The sequence below is a fragment of the Panthera onca genome, chromosome B4, assembly GCF_046562875.1.
Source record: "Panthera onca isolate mPanOnc1 chromosome B4, mPanOnc1 haplotype 2, whole genome shotgun sequence".
In the NCBI taxonomy this organism is placed as follows: Eukaryota; Metazoa; Chordata; class Mammalia; order Carnivora; family Felidae; genus Panthera; species Panthera onca.
Genome location: NC_138345.1, coordinates 56,695,405 through 56,707,685, shown reverse-complemented (window position 1 = coordinate 56,707,685; position 12,281 = coordinate 56,695,405). Strand labels below are relative to the sequence as shown.

The window sequence follows — 12,281 nt, the reverse complement described above, 5'->3', positions numbered from 1 at the left end:
GTAGGATGCTCAACCGACTGAGCCACCCGGGTGCCCCAGAATTCCCTTTGTTTTTAAGGCTGAATAATATTCCACTGTATGTTTATAACGCACTTTGTTTATCCCTCCCTCCATTGGTGGGCACTTGGGTTTCTTCAACCTTTTGTCTATTGTGACCACTGCTGCTCTGAACACAGGTGTACAAATATCTATTATACTCTCTGATTTCAATTATTTTGGGTATATACCCAGAAGTGGGTTTGCTGGATCATATGCTAATCCTATATAGTTTTTAGAGGAACTACCATACTGTTTTCCATAGTGACTACGCCATTTTACATTCCCACCAGCAACCAGCAAGGTCCTGATTCTTACACATTCTTGCCAACATTTGTTATTTTCTAGTATTTTTATAACAGCCATCCTTGTGGTTTTCATTTGCATTCTGGTATTTTGAAGGTATGTTTGTCAGGATGGGAGAATGAAACATTTTATTAAATACTTCATTAGATTAATTTGTAAATTGTAAGTTTTTATAAATTTGCCATGTGAGTTTCTCTTTGCACTTTTGCCCTGGGATCCAGCAAATTTAAGACCTATCCTATTTTTCTTGCAATATACTTGGATAACATCAGAAAGAAGAGCTGACAATGTTAGGGAAAGAAGTCCCATGTTTAAACTCAAGTTGCTTTGATAATTTTCTGTGAAGAAACATTATGAAAAATAATGTGCAATGCAAATTTATTCACATTGAAACATGCTGATATGTTTTGAAAGATTTTCTCCAGTACATTAGTTTCTCTTTAAACTCCACATTTAAGTTACATTAAGAAGCTGAAATTAAGCTATAAAGATAACACTTATGGAGCCTTGAAATTGCTTTCTGAATTTTTTCCTCACAAATGTTACTCCTTGTTTCTTCCCTTAAAAAACAAACAAATGCTTTTCTTACACATCAGATCTAACGCACATCTTTTAAGTTTGATTTAAACTTTAGAAGTACACATTTACCTATTTTTTAAATCATAGTAAATGACAACACATACATTTGAAAATCTCTAATCCAAGTAGTTAACACATTGTATGTATGTTAATTTTTGTTGCCAGATTTCAGTCCCTGCACTTAAGATCAAAATGTTCTGCCATTTCTGTACATATATTTGAACTTCAAGGGACTATTAATCAGGGGGTTTTTAGTTCTGTGATGTTCTTTTTAAAAACTTAGGTTTATACATGTTTGTGTATGTGAGAGTTTAGAAGTGACTACTACTTATTTCTGAGTGAGGGCTTTCTTGACCCTCAAGGCTGATTAAAGGACTTCAACTTTCATCCCAATGCCTATTTATGTTCTCAGGGTAAATTAAAACAACCTTATTGGTCTCATTTGATTAAATATTAAAAATATGTTAAATTCATTTGTATAGTATACCTCTTTTTTCTCTCTCTTATTTTTTGGTGTTTGTATGATATTTCATTTGGAGAAAATGATTCTATTTATAGAAATAATTTTAAACAATTAATTTAGCAAAAATTATATGAAATCGTTGTGCCGTCTGTTAACACTCCTCATTCAGATAATGGCAATGTAAATGTTTACAAATTTACTGAAAGAATCAGTATGTTTTACTACATAGCATTTAGAAAAGACAACATTTTCAGTCATAATTTTATTTTTTTTTCATTAAATGCTTTTTGTACCCAGCTCTCCTACCTAATATGATGAAGTTTGTGATATGGGGAGGAGAGATGTAGGGAGTCAGATAAAGGGAAGGTAAAGGTGGAGAGAGAATGGTGAATGTGACTTATTTTGCACTATTTTCCCAAAGAATGTCCCCATGTCCTAATCCATGCCTGTAGTAAAGGAAGGTAAGGTAATTGGATGAAAGCATTCACCATCATTTGCTACTGGCTCCTGAGTAATTGCCAGTATGTGGTGTCCTCCCTGTCTCCTGTACCTTTATTTAGATTGGGCACACAAAAGGGAGATATGAAAATAGATCCCATTTCAAATGAAATTTAAGCTTTGAGGGGTGCCTGGATGGCTCAGTCTGTTCAGCGACTGACTCTTGCTTTTGGCTCAGGTCATGATCCCGGGGACATGGAATTGAGCCCCATGTTGGGCTCTGTGCTGAGCATGGAGCCTGCTTAAGATTCTCTCTGTCTCCCTCTGCCCCTTTCCCTGGCTGGCACGCATGCTTTTTCTCTCTCAAATAAAAAATGAAGAAAAAAATAGAAAGAAAATTAACCAAGAGAAAAGAATCTAACGAAGATCAAAGGATCTCTTGAACTAACCAAGAGGAAAGGATCCCAAAGAACATTTTCTATGTAACAACCATAGACCCTGCTAAATACCTGTTTATTCTCTGAATAATAAATATTTAGGATTCAGTGAGTAAATAGTGTATATCCCTTTATCAGAAAGAAGGCATTTCCTATTTGTCTTTTCCAAAACAGTTAAGAGTATCTATATGCTTAAATGCTTGGTTCTATTTTTTTTAAGGTATTAACTTTTTTCTTATAATCTTTATCAATTTTTTGGTTCATAATTCCACATTGACTTATTCATTTACTCTTATAATTATGACTACAGCAAGTATGTTATACTATATTTTGTTCCTATGCTGATAAGGTTTTGAAATGCACTGTTTCTTTGTCCCTGTAAGTAAATGAAATAAATGGATGAATGGGAAGTTTTATCAACATCACTGTTATATCTTTTCTCTAATTCCTCAAGTAGTAAAAACATTGTCTTTCCTTCCAGGTTTTTAAAAGGTCTTTCACAAAAAGTTACTGCCATTATTAAATATATATTAAATATGTACCAGAGGTTTATGTTTGTTGAAAATTAATCGTCTTCTTTTATGCAGTTCATTTATGCCTTTATTCATTTCTAATTTTCCTTGCGTTTAGGACTTCCTGAGAAAGCATTAAATAATAGAGACAAAATCCTTGCCTTCAAGGAGTTTACTAGTCAGTAAATGGTTTGAGGGACCAACCAGTGATAGATATTTTTGTCAGTGCATAATACTTTCAATCCAAATACTCCAGATGGTAGTTAGTAGCAACAATAGGTGAAGTTGTAATTTTAACAATTTGGGGGAAAGAATCTATTAAGAAAAAGTGGCAAAATTTTATGATCTCAAGGAAGCAATCAAATAGTCTACCTTAGAATTTAATAATCTGTTTTGTGGAGTTTCTCCACCCCTTTCACTGAGTACCAACCTCTAGTTTAGGATAACTGTGTAGAAATGGCTACCTTTGTAAGAAAATACAATTGTATCTACTGGTGGTTTAAAGGCCAAGTTGTCCAAACACAACTGTACTGTTTTCCCTGAAATTAGCAACAATTCATTCGCACAGGTTAAAATATCTGTTTGTCATCATCCTGTCAGATTTTTGTTTTGACCCCACACTGTAGTTCAACAGGAAGAATGCCTACTAATGAACTATCAGCCCACTGCCTAGTAGTGCTTTGGTACATGTAGTACATTACAGGAAAAAATAATACTGGTTGAGTTTAACTAAGATAAATATAATTCAAGGTCATGTTGTTATAGATACAGTACATCATACCCTTAATATTTAAAAAAATATTTAATGAGCTATACCTTAGGGAAAGCCCATGATGGAATGGCTCTAGCATTTTCCATATCAGGATATGAATTATAGGGAAATCTGTATGACTTAGTTCTTTTTTGTTTTTTCAAAAACTAAAGAAGAAAATGCATGTGTTTTAGCTGTCTTACAAGATAGTATAATGATTATATATACAAATGAGAATATGTGATAGGTGAATACTTACATATTCTATCTATGAAGTAAAGACTATATAAATTATACTGTACATTCTGTTCTTCTCTTTCATTTTTCTTTTCTTTTCCCCAGTTAATTTGTAGTCATTTATGTGTCCACTATGCTATGAACTTGGTTTTTTTTTTTTCATCTTCACTTCCACAACTGTTACTTCAACTCAAGTTATCATTAAAATTATTACTGGGGCACCAAGGTGGCTCGGTCTGTTAAGCATCTGACTCTTGGTTTCAGCTCCGGTCATCATCTCAGGGTTTGCAAGTTCAGGCCCCGTGTCAGGCTCAGCACGGAGCCTGCTTCTGATTCTCCCTCTCCCTTTGTCTCTGCCCCTCCCCTGCTTGCTCATGTGCATGCACGCTCTATCTCTCTCTCTCTCAAAATAAATAAACTTTAAAAAAATTATCGCTCCTAAATTTTAATAACCGCATAACTTCTACCTTGTCTTATCTTTATTCTAGTTTAAAACATCACATATATTGCTTTCAAAAATCCAGTGGCTTTCTCTTGCCTACATACTAAATTTAAACTTTGTCTTTATTTCAAGATCTTCTATAAGGTGAACTAGCCTACAAACCCAGCACTGGTTTACTCTTCACAGGGTGTGCACTCAATTAGTCACTGTCTTTTCTGCCATTCACTGTTCCACACCATCTTCTGTATTCCCTTGGCTCAACTACCTCATTCCTGCTCCTGTGCCTTTAAACTGTTCTCCCTTCCTAGAATGCCACCTCCTTTTTTATTCCTAGCTTAGCTATATCTCTTCTATGAAAACACATGAGATCATACTGACTCATTTCCTTTGCCTTCACAACTTTAAAAGTGGCATACAGTTATAGTACACTTACATGCTCATTGTTTTATGTTTACCAATCTTGATTTAGGGAAGAAACTATGCATAAGCATGCTTTGTATCCTCCACTGTACTTGGCACAGTCCAGAGTATATAGTAGGAAGTCAGCACATATATATTACCTTGTTAGTTTCTTTCTTGGTATAATTAATTGCTTAATAATTAGAACTGTTACTTACTGGTTAAGGATTCTTTGCCATGTGTTTTTCTGAGTATTTGATACTCACTATGTGATTTATCTCTCACATCAACCCGATAAGCTCAGTTTTATTTATCCTGAATTTGCAGATGAAGGAACTGTGGCTGGGTTTACTTGCCCAAGGTCACTAGTTCATAACTGCTATTAGTGAGGTTTATCCTACTTTTAACTGTTCCAGTAGAAGTACACTAGAAGTAGAAAACCATGCGTCCTTGAAAGAGCTAAAGAAACAAAGAATGTGTGTTTATGGAGCAAGTTGAAATAAAAGCGAGTTACTTGTGTGTGTGTGTGTGTGTGTGTGTGTGTGTATACACTTATGGACACATGAGCCCCCAAAAGACACTAAGTAATCAATGGATAGATTCCACTGATTATGTGATTTTTTATTTTATATGATTTTTATTTTATATGAATTTTTTCTTAAAAAATCATTGAATTAGGTATAGGGATGAAGGAAGGGAAAGGGAATAGGAACACAATATTTTAAGTAATATAAAGAGTGGAAAACCTAATGATCTGTGTAGTTGGAGAATTTTAGAGCTTAAAACAAGAGTTTCAAGATAACAGTAAAGTTATTCTGCAAGGCAAAACAGTTATTCTGTTAGTCTGGTTAACTTCATGAAATGAGTGTTCTCTTTAAGCTTTAGCTTTTTGTGTTTAGGATCTCTCAATTTCTTTCTGATGTTTAGAACAACTTAACTGCTTTTCATAAAAGTATATTTATCATAATACATCTTGTATATAACTCTGGTTTTATCTGCAGTCTTTTAAAGAAAAATGTTAGCCAAGTTTTTGTTTAAAAAATTTATATACTTAATATATAGATAGCGGTGCCTGAATGGCTCAGTCGGTTAAACGTCTGACTCTTGGTTTCAGTTCAGGTCATGATCTCACAGTTTGTAAGTTCAAGCCCTACTTCAGGCTCTGCACCGACAGTGTGGAGCCTGCTTGGAATTCTCTCTCTCTCTCTCTCTCTCTCTCTCTCTCTCTCTCTCTCTCTTTCTCTCTCTCTCTCCCCCCCCCTTCCTTCTCCCTCTCTGCCCTTACCTTGTTCATGCTCTCTTTCTCTATCAAAATAAATAAACTTAAAAAAAAACATATAGATACACAATTATTGAGGTATCTACAATAAGGGAGTGGGATCTATAGTTCACAGGATGCTTACTACTTCAGATGGCCTTCTGGTTGCCACTAGATTCTGTAACCCTTCCCTGTCAACAAGATCAACCAGTGGTTCTGTATTATTCTTGATTTTGCTTCAAGAACATGTAAGAAGTGAAATAAATTAATAATTGTGTCTTAATTCCCTTGTTTTAAAATTAGCCAGCACATACATTTTAATGCATGGACAGGTGAACTTAAATTTTTTGAAAGATAGAATTAAAATAAGTCACAGCAGCATTGTTTTTTTCTTTTTTGCCAGTTGCCCACCCTTACATAGTAGCCAACTATGGGGAACACTGTCAGCTTCTTTAAAACTACTGAAATTTCCTTTTAACTTGTGAATTAGGTCCAAATTAGGACCCAGAAGTATTAAAATTCCTGGTTTATTTTATCTGTGCAGACTTGAAGTCTTTTAGATCCCCTAAGACTTGAGGCCTTTTTATGCTTCTATAAGATGTAAGAAGCACGTATATTTCACACAAAATAATAAGTATTGGAAATAGATAATTCCTACTTCCAAACCTTGGTTAAGTAGGAGAAAGCCAAATATGAGGAAGGGGATATGGGAGATTGAAAGAAATGAACAGCTACCTAATGTTAACCATACTCTGATTGACTAGTAGCTCCTGACATTTTATTTTCATTATAAATTACTTTAAATCTCTATATTATATGCAAGTACCAGTAAGGTAGATGATACCATACTGTTATTATAAAAATATTTAAATGGGTCCACCTATTTTAAAAATTTAGGGTTTTTACTTTTTCCACTCAGAAGCATTTCCTAGGACACTTTAATTAAGATAAACCTTAATTTCATATTTAAAAAGATAAAATAAATACATTTATTTGAATAATGAAAGAATGTCTATGATATTCTTTACTCCAAATGTATGTCACCTCCAACCTTTACATTCAATAAAGTGTTTCAGAGTATATTTATACTTGTATTTTCAATGGTAGCTCTTATACTTCTTTGCAAGTTGTTTGTCTGTAGAGATTAATATTTGAACATTGAGTCACCTTTTATGAGTGACTGGTTCATCTATTTAATTATCTAAATAACTCAAATAGTCAATATTTTTTCAAATTATGAAATAATTCTTTAATAATCAAATTAAAATCTTGAATAATTATTTTGTTCACATTTGTTTATCGACAGATGTTAAAATGTCCCATGTCAATCTCTAGTAGTTATGAAACAATCTTATATTTAGTGTGTACAAACCAGTAATATGTATTGTTAGCCTCTCAGCATAATACCCACTGGAATAATTTTTAAAGACAAGGATATAATATATAACCCAGTATTAAATTTATAATATATAGCAATCCAGATAATTTTTTAAATATTTTTTAATTCAGTATATGTAATTTGATACATGTATTTTACTGGACAAAATTTAAATTTGCATAGTGGTATCTTGGGATATTGGTTGTTTTCTTAATAACTTCATGAAGAGTTTAGGGTGAGGAGAGAAAAAACTACTTTTTTGAATTATAGGATATAATGCAAAGGTTTTTAACACAAGTGTGGAAAGTGGATAAATTCTGATATTTTAAAAAAATGATAAACTCCCAGTCATTGTATTTGACGTCATTTCCTTTTACTCTTTATGCAGTCTAAGACTTACTAATTAAGTCTTTTCTTTCTCACTGACTGAAATAAAGAATAATATAATTATTCCAATGCACGTGTACACAAACACGCACACACACACACACACACACACACACACACACTTGGGAAGAAGGGACAATCATTATTGATAGTATAAATTTATTCCTCTGGTGTTTCTGTATCTGGAATGTATCTTGCATTAGTTGGCATAATAAAAACATAATTTTATCAATAGTTTTAATGCTCTGTTTCATTTAGACCATAGTATCTGGAAACTGTGAACAATGTATGTGTGTTTTCGTGTAAATATATGCCTGTCCTCAGGTTTCAAAGTTTTGTTTCTAGAGAGGACCCTCCCCCCCCCCCCCCAGCTTATCAAGGTCTCTGGCTTATGCTGAGCAGTTTTATCCCTTGAATTTTCTCTTGTGGAGAAAAATCAAGATAAACTATGTCACAATACTTTCCCTTGAGAGCTTCTTTCTTTAGTACCAGTCTTTTTATTACAGAAGTTCTAACTTGCATACACACACACACACACACTGTACACACATGCACATCTTTTCTATCCAGATCTTAAAATTTTCACACACTAAGTGGAGGTGAAAAGAGAATTAATCCAGACATTTGATGTGACTATTTGAATCTAAAACAGTCTCCTTGTTTTAAGATACTATATCATATGGCAATGATTATCAAAGTGAAATTTTCTTATTATTAATTTGATTTGTTGAAGAATATTTTACTGGTTATTTAATCAGAATGACTATGCAGTGGCTTAGTGGAAGAGGGCATGTTTCAGACAGTATTCCTTAAAACCCTAATCCTCAAGATAATTTCAGGTTTGTCTGTGTTTATATATCATGACATAAAGTGGATTTCTGGCAAGCATCCAGTTAATTTTATCAATGTAGGTAGACTGACCAGATAGTGTTCTTGAAATACTCTCCTTCCATTCCCTCTCAATGGCTGTTTTTGTATTTCTATACAACTAATGATTAGAAAAAGAATTGTTACAGGTCCCCATTTCAACAAGTAAAACAAAACAAAACAAAACAGAACCAATATGAATCGTAAGAAAATTACTTTGTATATGAAGCTGCATTCTTTTATAACACACTGTGTACATTTTAAAATAGAGCAAAAAGAGGTCTTGACCAAATGTTATGATATACTTGTCTTCCCTACCATTGAGAAAAAGTAAATATGAATGACTGTTATTTGTTTGCAGTCCCTGGACATCCTAAAGCTGAAATCCTTTCTATGTAGTATCTGTCATTTCTCCCCAGAGAAGTAAGTCATGAACGTTGAGATGACAATTTCTTTCTTTAAATGTTCCAGGCGGTAAACAAGAATCCTCACAGGAAAACTACCACATCTGAATACAGGTACTTTCTGAGAGGTGCATTTATTTTATCACTGATAGTCATTTTTTTTTTCTCTCTCTCTCTCTTTTTCTTTCTCTCCCCTGTTTCTTCTGTAGCAGTTATATGCTGCCCAGCTAGCTGCAATGCAGGTATCTCCAGGAGGAAAGCTCCCAGGCATTCCCCAAAGCAACCTCGGTGCTGCTGTATCTCCTACCAGCATTCACACAGACAAGAGCACAAACAGTCCACCACCCAAAAGCAAGGTACCCCTTTGCAGAAGCTACCTGTCTTGCAATTGACAGCTTTACTTTTCATTCAATGGCATTTATTGAATATTATGTGCCAGCAGTCGGGTTAACCACTGGGTCTTCAAGGAGCTAAGAGTCTGGTAGGATCAATAAGGATCAATAACATACATACATTGAGCCATGCATTTATTCAACAAACATGCATTGGTAGCCAGAGTTGGAAATGTGAGTGATGCACAGATTTATTAGATATGCTGTACTCCAGTGGCTTACAGTCGTATCAAATAAATACCCATACTCTATGAAACGAAGCCTTATAAATGAATCAAAGCCTTATAAAGAGTAACAGATAAAATGCATTGGAAGTTATTAGGACAAACACCCTGCTTTCAGTGAGATATCCCGGGAGGGGTTTTCCCCCCCAAAAAAGGGCAACCGAAATAGACCTTAAAATAGGAGTACAGATAGGGCATACAGAAAATGTTTTATTTAAATATCAATAACTGCTATAATGTGGTGCAGTATGGATATAATTCTAGATATATCATCCATCCAATAAGATTTTCATGAAAGATATAAAGATAATAATAGTGTTAGAAGTAGGACTATTTAGAAATAGTTTTCTTTTGGGAACTAAGGAAACATTTCTTGAGAGAAGATGGAAAAAGGATTGGCAGGAAGAGGATTCAAATAAGCTGTTCTTTGTCTTAGGAGAGAGAAGCAGAAAACTTTGAAGCTGAAATGTTTTGTGTTTGTAAGATCTTAAGGTCTTAGATGAGGATATGTGAATACATTATACTTTCTGTGAAGGAAGACAGAAGAGTGACCATAAGTATGTTTTTCCTGAGATTACTTAGGGAAGTAACAACAAATATTTTCTATTAGAAAATGTTAAGTAGAAAACTGACCCAGTTAATTTACCCCCACAATAACAACTTTTGCTGAATTAGCTAGAATATTGTTTGTGTTCTCCATTTCCCAAATGCCATATTGGAAATAACTAAAGAGCAAAAGAATAAACAGAGAAAAAAATTAAAAAGTATTGAAAGAGAAAGAAACTCTAAGAATTTATTTTTAATCCTATTCTAGTACCCTGACAGATACCTTTCACAGTTAGTGTATTAATTCAGAAGGTGAATTGAGAAGGAGAAGGGATCAGTTGGGAAAGTCTACTCCAGCCTCCATCTTCCCCAAACTCTTAAGGACCTTTTCCGTATTATTAAGAGGTAAATACACTTGAAAGCACAACTTAACCTGGACAAGGAACCTAGACCATGATTCACCCATAATATGTGCAAACATATAGTTCAAATTATTGTACACACTGCTGTGATATTGGGAAATGTACAAGTGCACCCTTTAAGAACTATTTCAGGGGCACCTGGGTGGCTCAGTCCGTTGAGCATCCGACTTCGGCTCAGGTCACGATCTCGCGGTCCGTGAGTTCGAGCCCCGTGTCAGGCTCTGGGCTAATGGCTCAGAGCCTGGAGCCTGCTTCCGATTCTGTGTCTCCCTCTCTCTCTGCCCCTCCCCCGTTCATGCTCTGTCTCTCTCTGTCTCAAAAATAAATAAATGTTAAAAAAAAAAAAAAAAAAAAAGAACTATTTCAGCCGTGTAATGAACTTGGCATGTTCTGTGCCTAATGTACACCCAAGATCTGGACTGCTTTTCTTTATAATCAGAGAAGAGCATATTTTTTAAAATTTGATAATAATTATAACATTCGTTAACTAAAATTTAATTTTAAAGCAGTGATATTTTGAGGTCTTCATGGACCAGCAATTTTAATATATTGCATGTATGGGCTAATTTTGAGTAAAATAAATAGCTGTAGCAGCATAGTCACCGTCACACACAAATAATTCCATGAGATATTATTCTCTGTTTTTTCCCCTTGATTTATTAATGTGATTTCATACCATGTTTCATAATGATGCTTACATTATGACATTTCATATTATGATTTTAGACTAGATAGTTCACTTGTAAATAACTAGTGGGCTCTCTTTATTACCTCTAGAATAACTTTTTGTCATTATTATCTTCTCCCTAATTTACTTACTCAAATAATCAGGAGGCTTTTGATATCAATCAGCCTCATCCATTTATGCATCTGTTCATTCATTCATTCATCCATCCATTCAAATGTTTACTGAGCAGTTGTCACAGTGATACTTTTTTTAGGTAACCATGGCAAATGCAAAAGTGATTGAACGTTTGTTTTGCCAAGACTAGAACACTACTTTATGAGTTCTATGGTTCTAGACACTCATAGAATCCTATACAACCCTATATACCAGTTGCAAAGCAGACTTATTATCCATCTCAGTGATAATCCTCTGCCACTTTCTACAGTTTCATAAACCTCCATTTTTCAGTACAAGTGAAAAAGTGGATTGTGTTTCTATACCTATGATTATACATAATTTTAAAATATATTTTGTGGCTTATCTTTAAAACTCAGTGTAACTTTTTAAAAACTAGCCTGCTTGAATTTTTTATCAGGTAAAGTTTAAGAAAGTAGTAGATATTGTGTTTCTTCCCATTTGCAATTGTGTAAAAGACATTAAAAGTTTAACCAACCAATAAAGTGCCTCTTTTTAGGTAATAACATGATTTAATAAAAATATGTCCTCTAGCACGCTGTCTACAACCACTCTTATTGTCAGAAAAGATGTCTTAAATGTGCTTGTGTTTTAGCTCAGCAGTAAAGTTTAGTGCATTAAAAATAGTCCGACCAATAAATATTACTGTTGTCATTTTAATGAAGAACATGGCCAAAAAGATACAACCAATAGTAAATAAAGAGGACCCATTTCAATACATGAATTTAGTTTCTTGCAGCATGAAACTGACATTTATACATGGCATTATAAACATTTTCACTTCACAAAGCTATTTTATTTATTAGAATAGCCATCATTTATTGTTCTGTTTATATTTTTAAACAATCAGTTCTTAGTGTCCTTTGGGCATTTTCTGTGTGTTTTATTGGTCTATTTTACTATACAATGGAATTATTTTATGAATGGGCTTTATGTGTCTG

General features: G+C 33.9%; 1 protein-coding gene across 21 annotated transcripts in view; it reads left to right on the top strand.

The window, feature by feature from the left end:
• SOX5 (SRY-box transcription factor 5) overlaps positions 1-12,281 on the top strand; it is a 1,011,771-nt gene that overhangs the window by 928,528 nt on the left and 70,962 nt on the right. For 19 of the 21 annotated variants that reach the window (XM_060659511.3, XM_060659513.3, XM_060659529.3 and 16 more), the window contains one exon: positions 9,104-9,250. The exons of the other annotated variants lie outside the window; for them this stretch is intronic. In XM_060659511.3, the coding sequence (XP_060515494.1) occupies positions 9,104-9,250 (147 nt within the window). The remainder of the gene's footprint in view (positions 1-9,103; positions 9,251-12,281) is intronic. 21 annotated transcript variants of the gene reach the window in all.